At 51.8% G+C, this 26,660-nt stretch overlaps 8 protein-coding genes across 8 annotated transcripts; 2 read left to right on the plus strand and 6 right to left on the minus strand.

Moving 5' to 3' along the window:
• Window positions 1-504: 504 nt before the first annotated feature.
• Window positions 505-2,532, plus strand: PV08_04694 (uncharacterized protein; the record flags this gene model as incomplete). Its single annotated transcript, XM_016379039.1, has 1 exon — window positions 505-2,532. One exon carries the CDS (start codon window positions 505-507, stop codon window positions 2,530-2,532), a length of 2,028 nt encoding a protein of 675 aa, XP_016237716.1.
• Window positions 2,533-3,807: 1,275 nt separating this feature from the next.
• Window positions 3,808-5,052, minus strand: PV08_04695 (uncharacterized protein; the record flags this gene model as incomplete). The annotated part of the gene is made up of 1 exon (XM_016379040.1): window positions 3,808-5,052. One exon carries the CDS (start codon window positions 5,050-5,052, stop codon window positions 3,808-3,810), a length of 1,245 nt encoding a protein of 414 aa, XP_016237717.1.
• A 7,752-nt stretch (window positions 5,053-12,804) lies between these two features.
• PV08_04696 (uncharacterized protein) lies at window positions 12,805-13,758 on the minus strand (the record flags this gene model as incomplete). Its single annotated transcript, XM_016379041.1, has 1 exon — window positions 12,805-13,758. The coding sequence occupies one exon, from the start codon at window positions 13,756-13,758 to the stop codon at window positions 12,805-12,807; it is 954 nt and encodes a 317-aa protein (XP_016237718.1).
• A 324-nt stretch (window positions 13,759-14,082) lies between these two features.
• Window positions 14,083-16,526, minus strand: PV08_04697 (aspartate-tRNA ligase; the record flags this gene model as incomplete). Its single annotated transcript, XM_016379042.1, has 3 exons — window positions 14,083-15,300; window positions 15,350-16,194; window positions 16,241-16,526. The coding sequence occupies 3 exons, from the start codon at window positions 16,524-16,526 to the stop codon at window positions 14,083-14,085; spliced, it is 2,349 nt and encodes a 782-aa protein (XP_016237719.1).
• Window positions 16,527-17,063: 537 nt separating this feature from the next.
• On the minus strand, window positions 17,064-18,345 carry PV08_04698 (uncharacterized protein; the record flags this gene model as incomplete). Its single annotated transcript, XM_016379043.1, has 2 exons — window positions 17,064-18,251; window positions 18,313-18,345. The coding sequence occupies 2 exons, from the start codon at window positions 18,343-18,345 to the stop codon at window positions 17,064-17,066; spliced, it is 1,221 nt and encodes a 406-aa protein (XP_016237720.1).
• Window positions 18,346-18,982: 637 nt separating this feature from the next.
• On the plus strand, window positions 18,983-22,310 carry PV08_04699 (uncharacterized protein; the record flags this gene model as incomplete). The annotated part of the gene is made up of 2 exons (XM_016379044.1): window positions 18,983-22,018; window positions 22,074-22,310. 2 exons carry the CDS (start codon window positions 18,983-18,985, stop codon window positions 22,308-22,310), a joined length of 3,273 nt encoding a protein of 1,090 aa, XP_016237721.1.
• Window positions 22,311-22,579: 269 nt separating this feature from the next.
• PV08_04700 (uncharacterized protein) lies at window positions 22,580-23,886 on the minus strand (the record flags this gene model as incomplete). Its single annotated transcript, XM_016379045.1, has 3 exons — window positions 22,580-22,788; window positions 22,831-22,995; window positions 23,166-23,886. The coding sequence occupies 3 exons, from the start codon at window positions 23,884-23,886 to the stop codon at window positions 22,580-22,582; spliced, it is 1,095 nt and encodes a 364-aa protein (XP_016237722.1).
• A 574-nt stretch (window positions 23,887-24,460) lies between these two features.
• PV08_04701 (uncharacterized protein) lies at window positions 24,461-25,570 on the minus strand (the record flags this gene model as incomplete). Its single annotated transcript, XM_016379046.1, has 3 exons — window positions 24,461-24,632; window positions 24,727-24,889; window positions 24,952-25,570. The coding sequence occupies 3 exons, from the start codon at window positions 25,568-25,570 to the stop codon at window positions 24,461-24,463; spliced, it is 954 nt and encodes a 317-aa protein (XP_016237723.1).
• Window positions 25,571-26,660: the final 1,090 nt, after the last annotated feature.

Raw genomic sequence — 26,660 nt, forward strand, 5'->3', positions numbered from 1 at the left:
TGACACTCGCCTGACTCTGTCCTCTGAGTTGCAAATGCCACTGCATCTGTGAATGGAATTCCAATCATCACGGCAGCGGCCGTTGCGACGAATCACTATGCCAGCATATTCACTCAGGTTGCCTTTGACTATAGCTAAGGAAGCCCGCGCCTGCGCCTCCGCCTCCCAGCAACACCACACCCTCGCCTTTGGGACGCTGCCAGATTCCCGTTCCCCTCACATCACCTTCATCGAAAGTGTCGGCTTACAATCATGCGCCGGTGTAAATACTACGCCCAAGGATCCTGCGTCCATGAAAGTCGATGCAAATATCAACACGAAATCGTTCAACCAGTTTCGACGACACATGATGCTCATCCGTCATCAAACACTCATCCCTTGAGACCAGAAGCAAAAATATTCAGACCCCGCGCTGCTCGGGAATGTCGGTTCTTCTCTAAAGGTCAATGCAATAAAGGACAATTCTGCAATTTTATGCATGAGAGTGCTAAGCAGTCTGTCACAATGAGAGGCAACTTCGGTCACGGCTGGGATCAGAGTCAGGAACACGTCTCAAAACTCGAGCATGACTACCAAATCTTGGAACATCTAAAGGGCGTTCTTGTTCACTTTAGTGATGGGGCTCAAGTCATGAATGTTACCTTTCCTCAACATTCACCCAGTGAGTACGGAACAAAGGCTCACAAAGCCGCAGGGAAAGTCAAGGCGCATACAATTAGCTGCACATGGTTTAATCCCTCCAAGATCATTTATCTTCATTACCTCAGCAGGAAGTGGGCCGAAAAAGCCAGCAAGAGATTTGACAAGAGTTTTCGAGGCCGTCAGGTGCAGGCCCGCATTCACGAACGCAAGAACGCTGGGCAGGAACGAGAATGGCTGGTCAGACTCTCGAATGTTCCTGTCGACACGACCGACCATCACCTGAGAGAGATACTCAAGGGTGTGAGAGCTGAGAAATATGTACATGGAAAGAGATCAACAACGCTGACAGAAGCCGAGTCATGGTCCTTCGTCGAAGACTTATTTACCGACGAAGAGAATTCATTCCAATTTTCCACCACCAGCCCAAGTTCGACCGGAGCAAAGGCCGCATTGTTTATGGAGCTCAATAACCCGGCCCATGCAAGACGTGCTCTTTCATGGTCAGGGACGTACTACGAAGAGCTGGGGTCAAAGATTTACGTCGAGCAAATCGCCACAGTAAAGTTTCGAGTATTGCCCGAGGTCTACGCATTGTCAATAATCCAGCTTCACGAACTTCGGAAGAAGACAGAGGCTGGCGTGTATATAACGATGTTTGGTCCGAAGCAGCACAACAAACTCGCCGTGATCCACATCTATGGACCACAATCTCATAACGTGGCCAAGACAAAGGGTCGAGTCGAGTCTATCCTTGCTGGTACCGTCATACTGGGCGATGACAACAGCCACATCTTGTGGGACGAATACCTTGCCACTATAGAGGGCTTCGCCTTTCTTAGTGGGCTCTCGCGTCCCGGGAAAATGTTTTTGTACAGGGATATCAGGACAAGACGACTAGTCTTTCACGGCGATGCCGCGCTTCTCAACGGTGCTCGACTTGCTATCCTTAACGAGCTCTGTCGTCGCAAGCACTCGGTACACATCACCCTGTTGGAAGGTGAGCTGTGGTCTAAGGTGTTGCGTGGCGGCTTCAAACGCCTAACAAACAAGTTCGGCAAGGGGAAAGCTAAGCTCAACATTGGTCCAAATGGGCGGGCTCTGATCTTCTCTGGGAGTCCAGAAGACTTCAGCAAGGCGAAAGAATTACTGGAAGCTGATGACGCTGAGCCATCGGCGACGGCACCATCACCGCACTCAGACGCGCCGGGCGACAGCGAGTGTCCCGCCTGTCTCTCGGACGTCGAAGACGCCCTCGAGCTAGCGTGCGGCCACAGATACTGCCGGGTCTGTTTTGAGGATCAGTGCAAAGAAGCCGACGGCCGCGAGCTCAAGATCGTGTGCTACGGGAATGATGGTGCCTGTGGTCAGACGGTCAGTCTCGATATTCTTCGAAAGATCCTGGCCCACGAAAAGTTCCAAAACCTGCTATCCGCCTCGCTGGAATGTTACGTCCGGTCGCACCCAGGCGAATTTACTTACTGCCCTACCCCGGACTGCACGACCGTCTACCGCATCACGAGTGACCCGGGCGAAATCGTCTGCGACACCTGTCTTGCCCTCATATGTACGAAATGCGGCAGTGTCGGCCACGACGGAATCACCTGCGACGTGGCGCGAGAAGAGGCGTACAGGGGAAGCAAGGAGCACCGGGAATTCCTCGAGATGAAGAAATGGAACAATATCAAGGACTGCCCGAAATGCACAACGCCCATCCAGAAGTTGGACGGCTGCAACCACATGGTATGCGCCGCGTGCAAGGCAGACATATGCTGGGTGTGTTTGGAGACATTCGAGAGTGATCGGGCGTGCTATGGCCATCTCAGGGCCGTGCATGGAAGGATCGGTGACAATCTGATCCCGCAGGAGTTGCTGGACGACGGATGGGCCTGACGACCGGAATGGAAAGGGGATGGATGGAAACAGGGACAATGCAGGGAACGAATGGGTCAGTCGTATTTGGCCCCCCTGTTCTCCTTTTTAACACGTAGGTCGTGGTGTGACTTATGATACTCGTCTAGGTACGGATAATGAGACAATGATCGTTCAACGAGCACTTCGCCTCGCTTAGTGGCATTGATGAATCAAGTCCTCTCGGTAGAAACGTGAGGGATAAAATTAAAATAGAACCGTGTCCGAGATCCAACGTTGAGACCTTGGTTCGACAAACGACATGAAAACATTCAGGGATGGAATATCATCATCATTAAATAACTGTTAATCCCTCGGAAGTGAAATTTAAAGCTGGACGGGACGAACATCAACACGGCTGGCCATACATACTCCAGCCGGAGGAATTTCTTTGTTTCGTATTGCTCGAATTGAAGATAGCTGAACAAGGCTCGACGTCTATCCACCCAGTACTCGTTTTACATTCCGCGAAAAGAAACATGGAAAAGACAAAGGTGAACTGATAAACAAAGGCTCAGATTTGTTATTGACACAGTTATCGAGGGATAGACCTCAATGAGTACCACACCTGCCAACGTAGGTCAGGTTGAGGCATCTAGATAGTTAGCACTCAAGCAACAGAATTACTTTGGGGTCCCATTCCTCGCTGCCAGACAAACAGATTCCAGCCAAAAAAGTATCTAATCCTCTTTGCTCTGTGATTGACAAACTCCAATTTTTTCCCTCCCAGCCATGGCTAGCTAGCTAGTGTTCACAATTTTTGCTGCCTCCCGGACGTCCAATCTAAACAACCTCTTGTCTCCGCTTCGGAGAGATGTCATCGCAGCTGAACCGCTGAAAAGACCCCCGAAAAAACATCGTCCTCCGTCTGTGTTGCCGACTCGAGAGCATGAGCCGTCCCTCAAGCAAAAGCAACAATAAACAAGACTGGAACATTTCTTCCGCTGTTGTGGGGACTCTTTTTTATGGTTTCAACCCGGGGACAACACACATCTTTAGTCGCTTCACTCTCGATTAAGAAAAAGAACGTTGCCGCAGATATTCATTTTTGCCCTCTTCCTTCCATGACTCTTCAAGTAGTACTAGCTTTGATGCCGAACTGGGACGCTTGCAATGCAGATAAAAAAAATACATTCTCACAAAGACGATTTGTTGTAACAGAACACTCTGTGCTGCAGAGAGATACTTAGGGTTGTGGGAGAATTGAAGTCGTGATGATCAACATTCTATTTTCTTGATAGATCCGCCGTGGTTTCTTTAGTAGGATTCGGCGCTCCAGTGATTGGTGGTCGAGGGGTATTGAGAGGAGTATTGCTGGCCGATGACGGCGGTAGGGGTCGGGGTGGGAGGTGCGTATTGGTTCGGGGCTCCAAAGGTCTTTTGTGTGACACCAAACATGTCACCCTCAGGAGTGATAGGCGGCGTATAAAGACCATGCTGAACAACTGAGGGGAATTGGGGCTTTTGTGGCGTGGCATAGGTCTGGAAGTATTCAGTACCTGCAGGTTTGGCATTGACTGAAGGTGGAGTGAGCTCATAGTTTGGGGTCAGTGGTGTTCTGGTCGAAGCAGACATCGCAGTCGCCTTCTGCGCAAGGAAGTTTGATAGCACTCGCGAGACGCTATTGTAGCGGACAGAGGCGTACTTCCGTGTGAGAATAGATGAAGGATCGTGGACCTTGTTCAGCAATTCCATCACAGTGGTGCTGCAGAAGTGGGACCCAAACTCGTTGACACGGGCTTGAGGGCGGCCAAGGATATGTCGGGCAAGAGCCAACGCAGATAGAGAGAGGGTGGATGATCGCTTTGACACAAACTCCCTGTGGTAGAGAGCAATCTCCAAGATGTAAAGACACAAGCTTTCCGCCTCAGGGTCATAGACATTATCCTTGACGGCCAAACGCATGAACGAGTCAACGGTGGGATGACCGATGGCCCAGCCCAGCGTCGACAAAACATGCCATTCCATCTGCAAGAACATATCATCATCGTAGAGTGAGCAGCACATTGACTTGAGCTCCTTGATTGTGGGCACCTTCTCCTTCTTGTCTCCATACTTTGCTGCAATGAGCAAAGCAGCACAACCAACCAGTTGATAGTGACGTTTGTAGACGACTCTCTTGGAGCAGTAGCGGTCCAGAAGGTTAATTGTGAGAAACAGAGTCTCTGGTAGGAGTTGGAAAGCGGAATGAGCTTCGACCAGAAAGTCAAGCAGGTATGGCCTCATAAACCATTGGATCTCTGTCTGAATGTCAATGGCGTCCACGTCCGGCATGGTGTCGGCGTCCATCTTCAGCATATGCTCAAGCATGTCATTCTGGTATTCATCGGAATCCCTCCTCGATAACTCTGAAGCGAGGAGCTGCTGTCGACGTCTTGCAACGTCCTTGGCGTGGTCCGTCTTCTTGTTCAGAGGTAGGGAAGGCTCGTCGAAGATCTCGACGATGCCACTCTCGTACCCGCTATCGTTGGAGCCGAAGGAGGAGATCCTGTTGTAAGCCATATTGAATGAGGTGCAAGCTGGCTGTTTGATGTTGGTGTGCGGGGTGGTTACGGGTTGTTGTCTTGCCAGCAGAGCGAACTTCAGACGACGGAGAAAAGTGAATGACAGTCGTATGTAAAATAATTCTCAAGGAGTGAATGATGCGATGCAATCAAATGTTGCACGAGACTGGAGGTGGCCAGGAACCAGGCGAGATGCTCTTCTAGACCGAGGAGTATCTGGGACGTGCGCAGGGGTGTCAGTTACCCAAAAAAGTGGCGGTCAAACGGGATAACCAACCTGAAAAGGAAGAAAACAGCACGACGATTCAAGAATCCTTGCTACTAGGGATCATCTAGTCAAGGATTGGAATGGCGGGCAGATTGAGTGCTCGTGCGTCGAGGGCAACGTAGGTCGAATGAACGCCTCCGTTTGGATGATTTTGGCTGTGGTCAGGAATGTGGACTTGTCATCCACAAAAGGATACCAGATTCTTGCGCACTGTAACGAATGGAGATCAGTTTGGTTGTCAAGGAGAGGATCAATAAGAGCTGACCTTGACTTCAACGATTGGGATTGTAAGACTGTTTGACCCGACTGGTACTCGAGACAAGCGCTTGGTCGAAGAGATATTGTCTACTTTCACAAGTATCAGCAAATGTTTGGTCCATGACCATTTCAGACGTATATCATGGGCAAATAAAAATCCGTAGGGACTGAGGTCGACCAGAAGGGACAGCGTCCAGATTCAGCGTGAGCAGGGTTCCAGGGATTCCACGTCGATATTCGAGGGCTCGAGCGTAATGGGGCCATCATTCCTTGCAGGATCCTTGCAGGAATGACACACTGCACTTCCATTTCCATGACCAAGACGAAGCCATAAATCCAGGCAGCCCCAGCCAACCTCTATAACCACTCACGCCCTTGCCAGACATTAGGCAGCATGACTCCGGCTTGTTGTCAGTGAGATCCTTGTTTCCCAGCAGTATATCATCCACCTCCTAGCATGGCCTATCATTTGACTGCTTCGCATCCGAATCTTAGGGGTGAGGCACATCGAGGGGTGTTCGATCGGGTGGTCGCCCTGAGTGGGGTGAAGATCTACGAGTTCATTGTCTTGCATTGGTCGATCCGGGTGTTGCAATGATGAGACGACCAGGTAACAGAGCTCTGATGTTGCAACTCGATTTGGACCAGAACCACCGAGTTTGTGTCTTTTGTGGCCAGCCATTGTGCTTCAGACGGACACCTTCCTTTTTCCTCAAGAATCATCAAATGCAAGAGACTGTTCTCACCTTTTCGAGCCTGGCTGGATAGTTCGAGTACTTCCGGTCACCTCTGCAGGAACGCTATCCAGAACGTCCAGTCAAACGAGTGCAGCTCGGCGAGAAGGGCAAGCTTTAGTTGATGGCCTTGGACAGGGTCGGCAGGAATTGGTGAGAGCTGAGAGGGATAGGAGAGGAGTCGTGGACGTTCGAGATACTCAAGAAGGGTTTCGTGATATCTTTTCGTCCAACGACAGAGGAGAAGGGGAAGAGAGAGGATAAAAGGACGAGGTCAAGGCCTCATGAATAGCGGGTAAAGGACGACGGTGGAGGAGAGGAAGAACAGGAGATGGCACCGTCCAGATGAAGTGAAAGACGAGTGGAGAGTGGAGTGTGCGAGAGCTTGACAGGAGGAGTGAGCTTGTCGGCGGTGATTGGGTGCGGCACGCATCCCAGAAGCTTGCAGGGGATGACAAGGATGTGCGGCGACGACGACGTGCAGCGCCAGCAGCCAGCCATAAAAATGACAGTAGCAAGACAGCCAGGCCAAGGCGAACCAGCCCGTACGATACACCGCAAACATGGTGGTCATGTTGGTCAAAGTGTATCAGGTCATCAAACCACGGGCCCTTGGAGGGTCTTTCTCCGGCAGAATCGTCGCGACCTCTCCTGTGGCAGAAGCTCATTTGCTCGGCTGTCTAATTGACCACAGCTCCTGCCAGGGCCCTGCCAGGGGACCGGCTGGGGGGACCAGTGACCGTCTACCAGCTACTAGAAGCCTCCCGCGCGGTTGTTTCCTAGGCACGCCTACACGTCTAGGTCACGCCTCGGGGACGCCCAGAGGACTGTGCCCAGAGCCCTTCCGGACGACAGCCAGCTAAGCAGCAACTGTACCTAAGGTACCCTCAACGATCACCCGAATCCGAACCCCCTTTCGCTTCAGCAGCCAGCCCAGATGCCCCTCGACGCCCTCCAACCATCTGTCAAGCATGCGATTGACCGACAGCACAATTTCCTCCTTGCAGAGATCTGGTCACGGCCAGGCTTACCAGGCTGGGTTGCACGCCCGACCTCTCTGCCTACACCTAAAGCTTGTCATTTCTTTTGCCCTCGCCGTTTCGTTTCGTTTGTTTACCGGTACTGATTACAGGCACATGCGAGTCACAGCGAGCCGTCTGCCCAGCTCCCTCGTGTTCCGTACAGCACATCGGCCCTGGTCGCGCGGCTGGAGTCCAGGAGAAAGCGCGTCAGGTCGCGTCTATTGGCCCGCCTAGTGGACAGACTTCCTGTTTTCTTGCAGGCCCTAATGCAAGCCTACATTGTGCCAGTCGCTCGGGGCCAAAGCTGGCCACGAATGCCATTGCTAGCTCAGAAACACCATTGACCACTCCCCCCTGCCTATTGACGTGAGATACGCTTGCTCACTGTCAGCGGCACGGCCTCGCCTTGGTCTGGCTAGATAGGTTACGAGCTGACCGGAATCTATCTCGTCAGAGTGATGCAGATATCTTCTTTTCGTTGAACAGGAACGCGTTGGAGCTGCAGCCGGTCAGTCAAAAGCGGTGCCTTTTGTCACCCCAACCCTGCTCTGCTGTGTTGCATGACGCTTCCGAAGTCTCATGAATCGTGCAACTTTGAAGCAGCAGGGATTGGCCACAGCAACCCCCGCTGGCGTGGGCTGTTGTTGCTGAGATCCAGAGATCTGCTCTATTCCCGTAACAGATACGGGGCTCCTCCGACTTTCAGCCTCTCAGCGTCCCAGTCAATCATAATGGTGCCAACCTTCCAAGCGAACTTCTAGCAGCCCGTCGCCAAATGGTCCCATGGACAATACATGCAAGCTGTCAGTGGCGTAGAAGCGGACCTTCATCGCCGCTGTCAATCTCCAAGCCAGCCTTGCTCCTAACTGGAAGCGTAGCACTTCCAGCACTCTCTCATTTCTGGCATCCGACTTTGGGAGCTGGATTTGATAGTGGCCACTCACACCCTGGTCGATGAATCTCGATACGGGTTGCAGGCTCAGCACTAGGGAGGACGCAAGATGATGATTTCATGTCTAACGTCTCCCCCATTCGGAACTCGCGACAAACTCTGCCCTCGTGTCCCTTGACGTTACTACTGATCAAATGTCACTCCCGGTAATCCGCCTTGGTTTCTTGAGCGGGCTCCAGGCTGAGGACACCGCGGCTGTAAAGCCGTGCTACTCGGACATGCATGGAACTGCCTGACCGTTACTCTTCGAGACCGCGAGCCAATCCACTGCCTGACATCACTGCGGATGAGGCTAGGACGGCGCCGGCCCTGCGAAACCACAGAATACATGCATATCCCCAGTCACGATTTATCATTCAAACAGAAAAGTCTCAGTGTAAGGGCGAAAAATTTTCTCAACCTCATGCAATTAATACATAATAGATCCACGTAGCACGCAGCACGCAGCACACGCGAGAAAACAACACCCAACACGAAAAGAAAAATTTTGGTTGCAAGCGAAACGCGTGACGGAGATGAGATTGAGACAACCGAACCTCCGATGCACCTGTACGAGCGTCGCACCCGGAAACGACGTCGTGCAGCCTCTTTGCTGGTGACGGTGGCTAGTTTGCAGATGTTGTAGCAGTGATCTGGTTCAGAACTTGGAGTGTACTCAGGTTGCATATACCCATAATCTGCTGCATCCCGTGTGATCGACCAACAATCAACCTTTCGCAGCAGAATTTCTGTCATGTTAATCGTATGTAAATAATATGGTGGCCTCGACCCGGCCGAGAAGCTTCAAGGACAAGCTCGAGCCTGTGTCTGGCTTCGTCCTGTGGTCGCGGTAGCCACATTCCGACGCTACCAGTTCAAGCTCAAACCTAGCAGAGAAACACGAGCCAAGACAGAAATCAATCCCAGATCCGCAGGGGTTAGGCTGGTTCATGGATGGGCTTTTTCTCCAAAAGCAGAGGCGTACAGAGACTCGTCCATGCCCTGGGATGGAGTTCAGAGACTAGAAGACGCGCCGAAATCTTTGACACGCGCCTCTATCCAGATTGGAACCCAATTTGGCCAAAGTGATTGCAGCTTGACGCGTGTTGGGTTGTTTTTTTAGCTCGAATCTGCTCCGGGCGGGCATACGACAGTTGTTCTGCTGGCGGCAGAGAAGTGTCGTGACCGAATCCGGAGCAAGACGCTGCCCGAGCCCACGTCTCAATGTTGTCAGTTTGCTTATGCCCGATGTCGTCCTTCTCACCACCCCCCTGGGCCTCGTCGCCACTGAGAGAAGTGGCATCAAAAAGGGAGGCTGAAACCTTCAAAAGTCACCCCTGACAGTTCGGTTGACCCTTCTTAAAAGCCCAACCTGACCATCTCAGCCTTCCGACCACGCACAGAAGGGGAGGCCACAGTTCAAGCTTCCGCACCATGAAGCCAAGTGGCATTCAGATTCGCTTCCCCCCTTAGTACGCGCATCTTGCACGGCAACGAGATTGCGGAGAAATGCCCACCAGACGCCTCTCTTGCTGAAGAATTCTCCTATTGATCGCAGAATGATAGGGATGGTTTCGGGTCTCCCTGCTGCTTTGCGACGGGTAGCCATGTGGCCAAAGCTCGTCGCGGCCCTGCCTCTTCTACGAGTGAGGTATCTTCCTTCGTCTCACGTCCTGCATGGACCTCACTTTCACTAGATACTGGTCCACTTGAATCTCTTACAACATCTGTCATTGTGCAGAATAGAATTGCCTCCCGATTGGGATCATTTGGACGACCCCCATCGGCACTGTTGCGTTGGTCTTGTGGCCATTGATGAATACACGATACTCGTACAGTGGATCGATGAGCAACCTCGACTAATGAGGTCTGGAACTAACGAGATTTCTTCATTGAAGAATTCGCCTCCCAACGGAGTACACTATTATTGTCACCTTCATGCGCAACTCAATTTTGGCACCGGGGTTGCAGGCTTTCGTCAGTCGGCATGAGCATTTCCGGAGTAGCAAAGGCAGATAATGGCTGTCTGGGCATTAAAGTTGAGCCTCTCCACCGCTTTGTCAATCAACACGAACAACAGGCAGAATCTAATCTTCCTAGTGCTAGTTTGTTCACTGACACGAACGATATAAGGGACTGATGAACCTTAAGCTGCGCGCACAGGTCATCATGGCTTTAACTACACACGTAAAGTCATTTCCGAGGGCGTTGATCTATCACAGGATGTTTTGGGAACACCACCACATGCATATCATCAGTCTAAAGCCATCCGCAAGGCACAACAATATTCAATTGCTTTACCAAAACCTCATGCACAGATCCAGAGATCGTCATAACATTGACGAAACATCACAATGTTGTATCTGGCTATTCATCATACTCTCCACGGAGAGGGGCCTAATTCAAAGGTCGAGCCGGTGATACGTGTACCTCATTTGATAAGATTGGCTCGTTGAAAGAATCCTGCTATCTTGGGTCCATGCTCAGCGGTCAATCACGTACCATACCGGCATTTCACGTCGTACAACTCATCTCTAGCTTGTGCAGGAAACTTGACGAGACCGCTCTACGCAGGGATAGGAACTGACAACTCTTTATTGATTTTGAAGCTAGTATGGGAGCGCTTTTTCGTACATCTTGACGAGATCCGCGTCAACAGGGTGGTCCGGTATACAGGACCACCAACTGCCGTCAGACGATTCCGGAATTGGACATGGAGAGCTTTCCCAAAGGTTTGTCCTGAGATGGCTCAACGTTGTCCTGCCGGCAGAACCTGAGGTGCATGAGAATTATATGAGAAATGGAGACATCTACCTTCACCAGTGTACTAGTTAGTTTCTGTCGTTGGCGTCCCCAATCCGAGCCCACCTGTTCTCGAGATGTGTTTCCTTCTCTTGTCATAACTCTTTGCTTTGAGGACGTTGAGGCTCCTATTTCAGCCAAGCTAATTTCCTGGTGAAGAACTGCAGCCAGTTCAAACAAAGTCACGAGAGGAGATATCACGTTTGTACGCTGGATCCGCCTGTTACATAAAAGGCCCAGACTCGACTCGACGAACGTTGGCCGCACAACTTGTTGCCATTGATTTGGACGCATTCTAGCAGATCACATTCCCCGCTAGCAGAACTGACTAACTAGTGCTTGCTATAGCTTTCACGTTCGCTGCCTCGCCGGACGGTCTTCTGCATCACTCGAGAAAAAGTCCCTGAGTGCCTGCTCCATGTTTACAAGCCTGAGACGAATATCGCCTCGTCTCGGGAGGGGGAGCATACGTCTGCACGCGCTCGTTCCGGGCAGTGCTGTTGTACCCGCTGAGGCCAATAACTTAATCAACCCTCCGAGTACTCAAACTCAACATCCCCTCGATATATTATCGATGTTGTCGGCGTCCCCTATCTGTCAGTTAGGACGGCCTCTTGGGAGCTGAAGTACGTACTGAGTGATTTGCTACAAGGGGATGTCCCCCACGTCCCACCGAGCCGAGAAGCGAGGTCAAAATCACTCCGTCCTGCCGCCATCACGTACATTCCCACCCGTATCTCTCCTTGGGAGGAAGATCCCACCCCGACGAGGTGTTCCCGACACGACTATGCTGCCCCCGCCCGTGGTCGGCCAGGAGACCTCTCTACAGTTGCCCCGGCATCCAGGATGGTGAGGAGTACAGTCGATCTATCTTCAGGTAGGCAGGCAGGCAGGCAGGCAGGCAGGTAGGATTTTCATCACAAAGTTCGGACGTGTCATGCATATGCACACGGCCTTCTCCTCCCCTTCATGCCCGTCGATGGCGTACAGTATGTGTACCTCAGGGCACGGTCCGCGCACTCGTACTCGGTAAGTGGCAGATCACGAGGCTGGGAAACTCTACCTATTGTACAGAGGCAGAAAAAACAATACGAGATGGCTCGTTGCCGTGTCGATGCATGACATGCATGCTCTACTTGCAGTAGCCTATGCAGACGAAGCTTCGCGGCACCTTTTGTTCCTGTGCGGCTGCAAAGTTTTCCTCCTGACAGGCTTGCATTGCATTGCATCACATTGCAGCGGCGTTTACAGGACAGTCCAGCAGTGCGTTCTGCATCTGGAGAATTGTCTACTTGTTAGGGAAGCTCAACAACAAATAAAGCAGGAGTAGACTTTTTCATTTTAAACAGACAGACTTTCCTGTCTCCCATGGTGATATCACCAGCCGTCAATTGTATCGTACTGTGCGGAAAGGCCACACGAATATATCGTACACGGCCCAGCATGCATCACACTGGAAGAAGAGAAGGACTTTAAAGGTGTCCTTTCCTTCTCGTGAAAAGAGGCTTCATTTCTTGTGGAAAACCCTTTTCTTTTCCTCTCCTGCTAGACAGCAACTTTTCGCGTAATAGTATTTCGGATTGGATTCGGGGTTGCATTCGGATTGTCTCGCTTGTGAAACATAACAACCGTAATTGACTTCATGAGATGGCTTCAGTGACTGATGACCCGACTGCACAGAGGAAACAGTGTTTTTGACTATGTAGAGCGTATCTCTCACAACTCCAGCTCCACCTCATCCCCTGCGTCTTCCACTGCTGCTACTCGGCCTCGGCGAGCTCGAGCTCGTGTTCTTCACGGCACGGGCATTTGTTTTCAAAACCTCTTCGGTGGCCAACGCGGCCTTTGTGCCCTTTTGTCCCACACCCTGCAACTTCCGGGACTGATCGACTTCGCTGCCGTGACCCGCCGTCGTCGGGCTGTTCCAGTAGTACAGGACCTGCGCGGCGAGGATGGCGTTCAGCGCGAACCCGGCGACGAAGCCGTAGAGGATGAGCTTGTCGTCCACCTCCTGCAGCGTCGTGTAGATGCGACTTAGGCTGCCAAACAGGTAGTTGAACACGGCAAACGCGGACAACTGGCCCGTGCCGCCCTGCTGCCAGATGGTCAGGATCTGGGGCAGCTTGCTGGCGATGCTCAGCCCGCCAGCGCCGGCCTGGAGGCTCGTCATCTGCGCGTCCGAGACCAGCGTGTCCGAGACCATGAGCGCGTACACGGCGCTGCCGACCGCGGCGAGGAACGCGCCCGCCTGCACCGTCTTTTTCGAGTAGACCAGGATCAGGACGCTGATGACCACGTCCTGGATCGCGATCAGGCTCGTCTCGCCGTACGTGCTAAAGGGGAACCCGTTGCGCATGTTGTACGCCAGCGTGATGACGAAACTCGCCGTCTCCAAGAGGTAGCTCGTGAACGACAGGCCCTCGGATGACTGCGACTTGACCAGCTTGATGATCTGGGGCACTTTGACGATCGACGCCGCTGTGATGATGCCTATGCCGAGTGCCTTGGAGATGGCCAGGGAAACGCATTCCGGGTGCGACGTGACATCGAGGTCGAGCAGGAGGGCGCTGTGGCAGGGTGCGCCTAGTAAATTAACCGCGAGGTCGTTGACCGGTCCCGGGAGGTTTGATGTGATGGGGATCAAGTAGGGTTTGAGAGGATCGAGAACGAGTTGTTGTAGTTGCTCCATGGTGATGGAGTATGGAGGTCTCTCAATTCAACGCGAAAAGGAGATTTGTCCCGATGGCATTTGCGAAAGAGAAACTCGTGAGCGCGAGTGTTGATTGTCCTTAATATGTACCCCTGCGCGGCGACAGACAGGCCAGGGTGTTAGCGCTGTCACTTCTCCGCATTCAATCACATGACATTTTGCCTGTAAAGGGGCTCAGCCTTGAGCTGCTACAAAGGCAAATCGGAGATCACGCCACCAAAGGAGAGGGCCACAATTGATTGTACGCTTAACATTGAGATGTGAGTCTATTGTGTTGCGCTATATATATACACAAAGCATAGATTACGCTTTGATTGAAACAGGGGGAGGTGCTTTTGCCTCTGCACTATCCCTAATCGCAAGGTGATATGTCGCCAATTGCTCCGCAGTCAGAAGTGAGGGCGACTTGACGAACTTGTCTTCACCATCTGCGTACTTCGGAAAAGCAATCACATCACGGACACTTGCTCGGTCAGTCAACATTGCCATAAGTCTGTCGAAACCCAAAGCAAAGCCTGCGTGGGGAGGACAGCCACTCTTGAGGGCATTGAGTAGGTGCCTGAAGTCCTCAAGCCGCTCGGCACGTAACTTCAGAACATCTCGAAGAATGAGCTCTTGCATGTCAGCAACATGGATACGTCGTGATCCTCCGCCAACTTCAACTCCGTTGATGACCAGATCATAATGGTCGCCAATGATCTTGAGAGGATCCGTGATCAAGAGTGATAGATCTTGGCCTTTTTGCGGAGCAGTGAATGGGTGATGGGTTGAGCAGATTCCGGCAAGGCCACCCTGGCCTGGTTCACTTTCCTCTGTAGGCGAAAGGAGGGGAAAGTCGACAACCCAAAGACCAGCGAAGCCAGTGGGTGCAGGAATGAACCCTTCAGAGATCGCACTCTGTAGGACATCTCGTCGCAGGTTTCCCAAGACTGTTGAGCCGCCTGCGAACGGAGCTCTAGCGCGTGTCTGTATAATGAATATATCTCCAGGTTCGGGCTCGAAACTCTCCTCTATCCGCGCAGCTGCCTCGTGACCAAAGCTGGCTAACCCTCTCAGTGGCTTCGACGGATCATAGACTGAAATTCCTGGCATACCGGCAGGGTTATTCGAGTAAAGCGCCGAGGTTGGTGCGTCCAGAAAAGACCTGATGAATCGAGCGGCCGCAGATGGATGAGCTCCTTTCATCTCGATCTTCACCACCTCGACAATCGGTTCTTCTAGGGACGTCAGCATGCTTACTACATTATCGGGCAACCATCCATCTATTGGATGAATTTCACTCCCTAGACGAGTATCAGGCTTGTCTGATCCATATCGGGTCATGACGTCTTCGTAGGAGAGCCGGGGAAATTTCGAGGCTTCCTGTGGCGACCAATTCTGCCCTTCCAAGCTAGCTTCGGTTGAAGTCGCATTCCTCAGTGGCGAAATATTAGGCACATTGGGCCATACAAAGTTGCGTACGATATCTTCAACAACTGCCATAACGTCCTCGGCTCCGGCAAAGGACATTTCGAGATCGAGCTGACATGTTAGATTAGCGGTTGATGATCGGTGACTGTGATGGACATACTTGTGTAAACTCAGGTTGCCTGTCCGCCCGCAGATCTTCGTCTCGAAAGCACTTTGCGAATTGGAAATAGCGAGAAACTCCAGAAGCCATGAGCACCTGCTTGTATTGTTGTGGGCTTTGGGGAAGAGCATAAGCCAAACCCTTCCTTCTCGTGGGCACAATGAATTCTCTCGCCCCTTCCGGAGTAGACTTAAACAATAATGGGGTTTCAATTTCGTCAAACTCCTTCTTCAGCATGCCCTCGCGGATTTTGGACGCGACCATACTACGAAGACGTATTCGACTGCGGAGCTCGTGATCTGTCCTGAACTGGAGATGGCGAGACTCTGGTGGAAATGCCGTATCACACTTGGCAACAAGGTCTGCAGGAAAGGTATTCAGTGGGAATATTGATTCCGCTTGGATTTCAACGTGTGGAAGAAGACCAATCTGTCCCACAAAAGGATCTAGTTTATCGAGAATGCTGCTCTGCTGATCTTCCAGGTGATGTATGCTCTCTGCTTGTCCTCTCTTCTTGGGAGGCGCAGCTCGACGAACCACAGAGCCGATTATTTGAACTGGCGTGTGGCCTCGGATCTCTGTCTCAATATTCCGAGGCTGGGCTTGCCCGTTTACAGCATCATCGGTATAGCCTGGCGCTGGTCTTTTCATTTTCTCCTTCGAGCAAATGACCTGGACAGCCCTGTCTAGGCGAGGGTTTACTAGCTGCAGGAATTCGAACTTCCCAGCCGACCTTTGTGAAGTGATGTAACCGCATATTGTGACAGCGCCAGCATCTTGCTTGTCAGTGTCCAGCTTTATAGATGCAAGACTGTCCCACGTAGTTATACGAGAGCCGTTGAGAGCTATCGAGTCAGTCGTCACCCTATGAAGGTTTGTAGGTACCCTCACCACTCCGCTCGAATCGTTTCAAGCACGCAGACTGTTTCTCTGACAGCCTAGACCACCTTTGAGAGGTGGTGCTTATAGCACCATCTCGCGCTACCTCTGCCTCTGAGCCCTTGTCGGACCTCGCGTCGCTGAGTGCTACCGTCGAACTGTACCGTCGAGCGCAGAGGGAAGCGCATTTGACTCCGGGGCTCGGATGTTTCTGTTGCAGTTGCGCGCGTACATATTTGGATATCTGGACGTAGCTGTCGCGTAGTTGATGGAATCTAGTCGGTCTACTGACCGACATGCTGATCTCTGCAGCTCAGAGGAGCTTTCGTAGAACGTAGAACGTAGAACCGTGACAACGCGACGCTCGTCCATGCGGCAGGGACAATTTTTGGAGAAGGCGCAGTCGGCATTTCTGGCTGCGAAACTCCGACTGCGTCTCCCTCCGCACAAAATCTGTTTTCGCAGCGCGATTCTTTCTTTTCTTTTCTTCATCCCCCCAAGTTTTGAACATGTGAGTTGTCCTGTTTCTACCCCGTCGAATCACCCTTTACTGACAGTGCAATAGATGATGAAAGCCTAGTGTGTGACTTATGATATCTTTCTGCCTCGAAACCAGCAAGCTCTCTCTTCGGAGCCTAAGTGGCTTGCTGGCAGAGAGTGTATGAGAGCATGATATCTGCGTTCGGCACAACCTTTCTTGTTACATTAACGGACGCGACGAAGGCATCTCTGAACACAAAACTTGCATGGGATTCTGGTTTTTGATATGTTTAATGTTGATCTGGCAATGGGCCATGATCTGTGATGGATATGTATTGCACCAGCGAGAAAGATTCTATCTTTGAGATGCAGTTGGAACAGACTCGTAGTCTTCCATGACAGATGTCCAAGCTGCGAGCGCTGCCTTGACGTGCGATGTCGGCGCTCCGAAAGCGACGCGCACATAACCTCGATAGCTCTGAGAGTCACCGTAGGTTGCACTAGCCGGGCAAAGGAACACTCCTGCATTCTTGAGCAGGGCAGCGCAAAAGGCGACGTCGTCCACAGGTTTGCCCATCTTGTGGAACTTAAGCATGGCGGTTGTTCCGGCCTGCGGCTTCACCCACGAGACTGCCCAGCTGTGTTCGTCGACGAACCCCTGAAGAAGCTCTAGATTTGTTTGGCAGAGTCTGATGTTCCTGCTTAACAGCGCGTGGATGCATCTATCACTCAAAGCTTCAGCCGCGACGATTTCGTCCAGTCGGGAGGGAGAGGAAGCGATCCGCGACTGTGTCCGCTGGCACGCTTCGAGGATATCGGCGTTCTTGCAAGCTATCCACCCGACTTTGACCCCCGGCAGGCTGTAAGCGTGATTGACTGTGCCCGTGACGATGACCTTTCGATATCCCATGTTGATTGCTGAAGGCGGAAAGTCTTCGTCAGATGGTGATAGTGAATGGAAGAGAGGTCTGTAGCTTTCATCCGCCAATATGATGAGTCCCTTTTCCTGCGCCACTTCAATCATATCCTCCAGTTGTGATTTCGACACCACCGTTCCCGTAGGATCACAAGGACTCTGAATCACAACCAATTTTGTGGTCTCCTTGATAGCATCCTTAAGGTCCTGGACATCAGCCTGCCACTTCTTAGCCGGTTTGGCTTCCCAAGCTGTTACTTCTACACCAAGCGATTTTAGGGTGTCAGAGAGCACATTGTCGATGGGATGCTGATGGATAACATGATCCCCCTGCGACAGGATGGCAGACAACGTCGTATAATTTGCAGAAGCAGCTGCATTAGTTATCAATATATTCTCATGAGTAACTCCAGCGGAGCGAGCAGAATACAATGACGCTAGGTTCTTGCGCAGTTGAGCATGTCCCAAGGGCGATTCATCGTCGTCCAGTCGGACTTTGTCTAGCGCCAGTTGTTGCTGCGAGACTTGTTTGTTTTCTGATATCTCGAGCAGCTCTGCGATTGAAATTGGACTCACGCCGGACGAGAAAAGGTCATATTTTGCAGAAGAACGCTGCCACCGATACCACTGGGGCTTGTCAGTTTCGAGACAGGGAACGATACTAACGACCTTGCACAATTGACGTTACCTCAGGTGGCTTTGCAGCTGATGAATCACTCATTGAGGAAGATGCGCGAAGAGCAGAAGAAGCGGAAATGAAGTGATGCTTGGGTCTACATGTAGCTCGCTTGCCTTGTGCCTGAGAATTAATACAGGTGCTGCCGCGGCTGTGCGGAGCTTTAGCCCCTCTATCAACTGACTGCGGCGTCAAGCAACGGAGGAGGATGGAGAAGCCTCACCAACCCCATCTCTCCTCGTATCTCGTGTCTGGGTATTGTAGCTGGACGGAGTGCTGAGCGGTCCTGCTCGGTACAATCCCCGCCTAGTGGCCGCCTAAGGGAATAAGCCACTTACTCGTATCGGAGCTTCAATACGAGGTGCTCGTGGTGACGCTTGTTCCTGCCGAGTTCTACTTGTACTAGTTGGAGCAGTAGCAACATCGACTTCTCATCGCTGTCCGTCCGCATCTCTAACTGTTATTGTCTGGATGGCCTGACTTCTTCCGTTCCTGTTTCTTCCTTCCGCATCGGTGCCGCATCTTCATCGTTCACCATAACGTCCATCATTGTTGCCAGCTCCTCGCAACCTTCATTCCTTATCTCTGTTTACTCAGTGCTTGCTGGCAAGCTCCTAGTGACAGGCACCAGCCACACCTCTGAAGCGCCTCTCGCCCGCCAAAAGTCGCCGCATCCTTCCTCATGCTCCTTCATGGCGGTTCACCGGTCCTACTCCTCCTTGGTCCGGTGTTATTTGCTTCGGCCTACAATAATGACACCTCCTCGGCCTTGATGCAGGATCCATTTTCCCAGCTAGTGCCAGACGGTTGCCCTCCATGTCCTCGATGCTTCGATTGCCACTACGATGAGTTCAAGTGTCTACAGTTTGCGAACTGCGGTAATGTCAATGGAAAATGTGTATGTCCACCTGGCTTTGGAGGAGATGATTGCGCAGAGCCGCTGTGTGGATCTTTGGCAGACGGCAAAAACAGATCACCACGGAAAGGAAGCGAATGCGAATGCAAAGATGGCTGGGAGGGTATCAATTGCAACGTTTGCTCCTCCGACAATGCCTGCAATGCAATGATGCCTTTGGGTCAAGGTGGCGTTTGCTATAAACAAGGTCTCGTCGTACACGAGAACTACCAAATGTGCAATGTCACCAACAAAGCTATCCTGGATCAGATCCATCCTAGGATCCCGGCCGTTACCTTCTCATGCAATGCCGACGAAGAGACCTGCAATTTCCAATTTTGGGTGGACCAGAAGGAGTCATTCTACTGCGCCCTGGACACCTGTAGTTGGGAGGCACACGACACAAATGTTCGTAACACGACCAAGTATACTTGTGAGAACATCAAATGCTCCTGCATTGAAGATCGCTTCCTGTGCGGTGAGGATGGCTCCGTCAACATCGATGACTTTCTGGAGCAGGAAATAAAAGGCCCTGCCTCATTCTTCTCTCAACATACATATGGCGGAAGCTCCAAGGACGGAAGTAGGTTCGAAGAACCGGCCATGAACAACCTGATTTCGATGATTTTTGGTGACGAGTATATCTCACTACAATGTCGAGGTGGGGAATGCCTGTACGAAACCGAAGTGCCAGGGTACGTTCGACCGATCAAGGAGATCAATACGCCACTCATTGCTGGCGTCATCGCTGGCTGTGCCCTTCTCGTCTTAGCCATCACGTTGATATCGTGGTACCTCTCTCGCAGGGCAGCCTACAAAAGGTGGGGCGCGATTCGGCTCGGAGAGGATGCGGATGATGATGCCGCCAAGTCTATGGTCAATCACATTCCGATGGCTCTGCAGTTCGAGAATGTGGCCTACAACCTGAAGGGCAAGGAGATTCTTTCTGGTATATCGGGCATTGCGCGACCTGGGCAGATTACTGCCATCATGGGTGCATCGGGAGCGGGCAAATCTACCTTCCTTGATATTCTTGCTCGCAAGAACAAACGAGGACTCGTCGGTGGCAATATGTACGTCAACGGAGAAAAGATCCTCGATGCTGAGTATCGTAATGTAATCGGCTATGTTGATCAGGAAGATACCCTCCTGCCGACTCTGACGGTCCATGAGACAATCCTCACGAGTGCTCTCCTTCGATTACCAGCCGACATGGGGCTTAACATCAAAGAGCAGCGTGTCGTCGAGGTGATGCAGCAGCTTGGCATTTATCATATCAAGGATCAGATCATTGGCTCAGAAGAAGGCACCGGGCGAGGCATTTCTGGTGGCGAGAAACGTAGAGTTGGAATTGCCTGTGAGCTGGTCACAAGCCCGAGTATCCTTTTTCTGGACGAACCAACAAGTGGCCTTGATGCATTCAATGCATTCAACGTGGTTGAATGTCTAGTCACGCTGGCGAAAACGTACAACCGAACTGTTATCTTCACCATCCACCAGCCACGTTCGAATATCGTTGCGCTGTTCGACCAGCTCATTCTACTGGCAAAGGGCAGAACGGTCTATTCTGGTCCATTCTCCAGCTGTCAGGCGTACTTTGACCACATTGGATATTCTTGCCCTCCGGGCTTCAACATTGCTGATTATCTGGTTGATCTGACAATGCACGCCAGCATACCACGCTCCCCAATCTTTGAAGATGTTGCAAGAGAATTCCCCGAACGCGATGGTATAGGTACTGAGTCTAGCAGCACACGAGCTGTCAAGTCTATCGCGAGTTTCTCCAACGTTAGCACGGAAAGCCCCCCAGACCCTCCACAAAGAATCAAAACAAAGAGGCGCATCTCTCTGAAACAGAAACAGGATCGACAACTGTTCACTCGTAAGAGAGGGGGCGAAGAGACTCCGCCAACTCCGAAGACTGATGACGAAGACAACGTCTTCAGTCGAGCAACCGGGAGCGTGCGAAGCTGGCTGCCTCTATCCAAGAGAGATGGCTCTAATCCACCTCAGATTATAGAGGACCCCGACGATCTTCCACCGGATGCCAGTACCGACCTCGATATTCTCGTGTCGAGCTTCAGAGATTCAAGTGTCGCCGAGGCCACTCACGACGAGATTGCCGCTTCAATACAAGCAGCTTCGTCTTCCAATGGTCATAACAATGAAAATGGTGTTGGTGAGCCTGTGACTGGGTCTATTAAAGGATTCCGGCGCGTCAGTCTACCACGACAATTCCTCATTCTCTCGAAACGTACATGGCGAAATCTTTACCGTAACCCTATCCTTATGTTGACACACTATGCTGTGGCCATCCTGCTCGCCGTCTTGTCTGGATGGCTATTTTATGGAGTCAGTGACGATATTGGTGGCTTCCAGAATCGACTAGGTCTTTTCTTCTTCCTGCTGGCTCTTTTCGGCTTCAGCACGCTTACAAGCTTGAACGTGTTCAGCTCTGAGAGGCTGATCTTTGTCCGAGAACGAGCCAATGGATACTATTCTCCTATCACCTACTTCGCAGCCAAGGTCATCTTTGATATCATACCCCTGAGGCTGATTCCCCCAATTATCATGGGTGTCATCATCTATCCAATGTCTGGTCTTGTACCTAAATGGGGAACTTTCTTTATATTTATGTTGATCCTGGTGCTGTTCAATCTGGCGGCAGCAGCAATATGTCTCACAATTGGCATCGTCTTCAAGGATCCCGCTGTGGCAAATCTGATTGGCAGCCTGGTAATGCTCTTCAGCTTGTTATTTGCAGGTCTGTTACTCAATCTCAACCATGATTCTACTCAGATGGCGACGCAATGGTTGCAAAATGTAAGTTACCATACCTTCTATCTGGAGGAAGTGCTCATACTAAACTCATTTACAGCTGTCAATCTTTCACTACGGTTACGAAGCCCTCATTGTGAACGAAGTGGCCAAATTACGACTCAAAGATCATCGATACGGCCTCGACATTGAAGTCCCGGGGGCCAGCATTCTCAGCGCTTTTGGTTTTGACAATCTTGCCTTGTGGAATGATGTGATTGGACTGGCAATATTTGCCAGTGTCTTCATTGTCATTGCTTACGGGGCCATGCATTTCTTGCTCGTGGAAAAGAGGTAGATAGAGAGAGGGTCATTATTGGATGGGACCTTGGATTGAATGTTCAGGTTTACATACATGCATAAACATGTTCTAGGTACGGGTATGTAGATATACGATATAATGCTAATGACACTATGCAAAAAATCGTTACGCTATTGCACTTGTTTGGACCGAATCTGCCATGGTTCTGTCAAGATACAGGAGTTGGCGTTGGCTTCGAATCCCCCTACCCACTATTCTCCTTTTTCCCAGATACCCTTTGATAAAGGGTCGCAGCTGAACCACATCTACAACGTAACAACCACCTTGGCTGCAGACACTCCGGCTCGCTGCTTGTCCAAGGCACCCTGAAGGCTCTCCAGGCCGTGTCCGAAGACGAACGGGTTTGGCAAAGGCTTAATCTGACCGGACTTGAGAGCATCCGGCAAGAATTCATGCCAGATGGCGTGGCCTATGGCCTTGTCTTTGTCGCTCACAATGATGTTCACGGCGTAGACTGCGTGCGTAAAGCTTGTCAGTCGGTCTCGACGGAAGGGACAGAAAAAGAAAGAAGGGGGGAAAAAAATCAAGTCGGTTGTTATGGTGAAAGAGAAAAAACCGGTTACAGACATACCGGGATTCGCATTCACGGTCGCGGGGATCTCGTCGGCTGGGCTCAATGTGACGGCGAGCGGGCCTCCTCCCAGCTGGGCCAGAACCAGAGCTGTGTTCAACTGCGTGTCTCGCATCGAGATGGCTTTGTACGGAGGGAAATGCGACCAAGAAACGTTAGCAGTGTCCTCCCCCGGGGGGGCTTTCAGATAGAAATGGGTACGTGTCTGTTGGGGAAAAGGGGGAAAGGGGTGGTGGTGGTGGCCTTCTTCTGCCACTTACCGTCATAGGCACCAATCACATTCTTCTCTTCGAGAGCGTCCGTCAAGTCCCCTACGACACTCGGGGAGTTGTAGTCGAAGACGTGCTCGGCGCCGATGTGTTTGCAAAAGTCGAAATTCCGCTTCGAGGCCGTCGCGACCACCTTGACGCCCGCGGCCACGGCGAGCTGCACGGCGACACAGCCGACCGAGGACGCCGCGCCCCAGACCAGCAGCGTCCCCGTCCTCTTTGTCGTGCCGGTGTCTTCTTGTTGGGCCACGTCGTGCGGCCTCGGGAGGGGTAGGCCAAGGTGCTTGGGGGAGAACAGGCCGTGTGCGGCCGTCGAGACGGCCAGCGGGAGGACCGCGGCCTGCTCGAAGCTCACGTCGTCGGGAATGGGACACGTGCCCAGGACCGTCGCGACAGAGTACCCCTGGAACGCGCTCTGCTGGGGGATCCCAGTCGCCAGCCCGACGACATGGGCGAGCACCCGCTGGCCGACGGAGAAGCCGGTGACGCCGGTGCCCACCTCAACTACCTCGCCTGCGACGTCTTGGCCGAGGATTCTGGGCTTGTCCGTCGGCATGTATCCGTCCTGGATCTTCCAGTCGATGGGGTTGATGGAGACGGCTCTGTTCTTGACCAGGACCTGATCTCTGCCTGGCTTGACGAGTTCGGACGGTCGGATCTCGAGGTTCTCGTGCGGCCCCGGGAGCCAAGCTGCTCGGTTCGTTCGGGCCATCGCGAATATATCTCAGGTAACTCTCTGCGCACTCGTGTATTGTGAGTACGGATTGCGTTGCTGGAGGCTGTGAAGAAAGTGGATTGTGACAGGCCTCATCAAACTCCACTCGATCGGGCAACCGCCGTTTTGTATAGTCCTGGTTTGGTCAAGTGTAGATACCTCAGGTAGGTAGGTAACGTACCTCGTAAGTCAAGACAAGACCAGACCAACGTCGGACTGACAACCGATGCATTTCTAAGCCTCAGGTATGGGAACCCGCGAGCCTGGGGGGGAATGAGTGCTGGGATGTTTCATCGTCATACTGTGTAATGGAGCACGAGTATAAGGTGGAGCGTGAGGTAATGGAACGGCATCGTATGTCCGAGCATTTTTATGTCCGTTGGGGAATGATACTCGATACAGTAGGTGTGAGTAGATACCGCTGGTGCTCCATCCACATAACGCGGTCCAGATTCAGATTCTACAGTCTGGCGCGACAGAGTACGAAAAGCATTATGCCCCTTTTTCTCTGCTTGGGTAGCGTATAGCCTCGGGATTGACATTGCAGTCCATTCCAGCAGCGTTACATCTGTCAGCTTTTCTTGATCTTGTCGTCCATAGCCATATACACTCCATTTAGCTGCTCGAGTGGCACCGTCTTCAAAAATTCGTCGACCTTGACTGGCTTGACCTGTGGGTACTCGTCGTTGTCATATTTTGGTCCCATTAGGGCTTTGCCGCTGAGTGTAAAGTAATGGTACCAGCTGTGCTGCAAGTTAGCTTTTGGACGCCCAGTACCTTAATGCTGTTCATGCCAAAAAGGCAGAGACCACCAAAGGCTGATTGGAGAGGACTTACTGAAAGACATAGTTCCAATAGTCGTCGCCATGTTTTTCTTTCTCGGTAATCATTGTGGAACGCAGTTCGTCGATGGAACCTTGATACTCAAGCTTTGGTTTGACGCCGTACACTTTCTCGAGTGCAGCTGCGATAGCCTTGGTGCTGATCACGTCTCCCACGACTAGTGAGCGGTAAGAATCTCGTTTACTGTGCTGGGGTGAGAGAGCAATGCATTTTACTTACATCGGAAGACCCCTACCGCATTGCGGTCCAAGCATACTGCGGCAGTATACTGTGCCGAGTCACGGTAAGTGGTACATTCCCATATCTCGTCTCCTGTACCCCAGTATCGCAACGTGGAAGTTTGCCAGTCCCAGATTCTGAAAAATGCGGCGAAGATGACCTCTGCGAATCCCCCAATGAGCATGTGCACACCCTTGATGGAATTCCTGGAATCTAGATAGACTTTGATGCGCTGAGACGCCTCTTTAGCAAACAGTTCACCCATTTCAAGCTTGGTATAGTCGAGGCACCAGTCTGATGCGACATAACGAGGTACGCCTTCCTCTTCTGCGAGGTCAATGAGGAGTTTCTGGCCGTCGACCATGATACGGTCATCGTGCGAGTAGCAGCATACCACAACGTCGCATCCACGGACGAAGGAACGAATCTGGTCGGGATCAAAGGCACCTCCTTGGAACACTTGGACGTTGCTCTTGGATGAGATGGATTTTGCGACGTTGTCTGGAACCCGGGCAAGACCCTTGATATGGACATTTGGGTCCTGTTCGAGGAGAGAGGAGGCCAACAAGGTCGCAACCCTCCCGGTGAAGCCTGCAATACCGACTGTGACTGGAGCCATACTTGAGAATTTGCTGGAGACAAAGCTTACCATGACCGAGGAAGACATGGAAGTTCGCCATGCGGTACTGAATACATATATAGACTTACCTTCACCCAGCCCGGATAGGGAGAGGCTGCTGTGCCGAGTGACTTACAAATCAAACTGCCATTTTGGAGTCTACAACATATGACTCGGCTCAAATGAAGCCGTTGGTCTGGAGTTGATGTCTGTTCTAGTCCTACAAGACAAAGGAAGAACAGAAGAGCGCGGAAGGCTAGCCCTATTGAGTTAGCGGAATCAAGTGGGGAAGGTGTAGCATGGCATTGTTGATTCGCATGCATCAGGTCGAGGACGAGGACTGCTTCAGTACTGCCTCTTTAGACGGTTGATAGCACATTATGCCGGTGGGATGGACGGAAAATCTCTCTAACGTGATAGCGACTCGGTCCTTGTCCTTTGACTACCAGTATCTGCTTTCCGACATACCTAGGGATGGTATTCACGAGACCAGCCGGCATCCTTGTCCAGATACGTCGACAATTGTGGCATCTGTGGCTGAGCAATGGACTAAGAGCTGCTCGTTATTCGTACAACCACCATCTTGGTGGTAGCTATAATTTCTCTTTCATTCTTACCGAGGCCGCCTGACCAAACAGGTAAATTGCCCTTTGTCGATCTATGTGTTGGGTCATTGCAGCGAGGAACTGTAGCTGCAGAAAGGCACGGAGACTCTCCAATTGTTGCAGCACCATCAACAAGATACGATAGCAAAGCTGGAGGGATGAGGCCTGCAGGGAATGACGGTGAAATCCTGGTATGGACAGTGCACTATTGCACTGTAGCTTGTTAAAGACCTGTCCTCCCTGTGATTGTATCAATATCTCGGTGGTGGTGGTGGTGGTGGTGGTGGTGGTGGCTGAGAACAAATGGGAGGAATTCATGGACGCACTAGGCTGGGAGAGGTATCGAGGCGCCTTTTAGGGTCTTCTTAGGCACGTTCTAGGCATGCTTTGGGCCCTGACTAGACGCGGCAATCGGGGCGCAGCGAGGGCTGATTGGCGTCGCGGGGCATTTAGTGCGCCCCTTTCCAGCAGGGGTCGTTTGAGTG

The sequence above is a fragment of the Exophiala spinifera genome, assembly GCF_000836115.1.
Source record: "Exophiala spinifera strain CBS 89968 unplaced genomic scaffold supercont1.3, whole genome shotgun sequence".
NCBI lineage: Eukaryota > Fungi > Ascomycota > Eurotiomycetes > Chaetothyriales > Herpotrichiellaceae > Exophiala > Exophiala spinifera.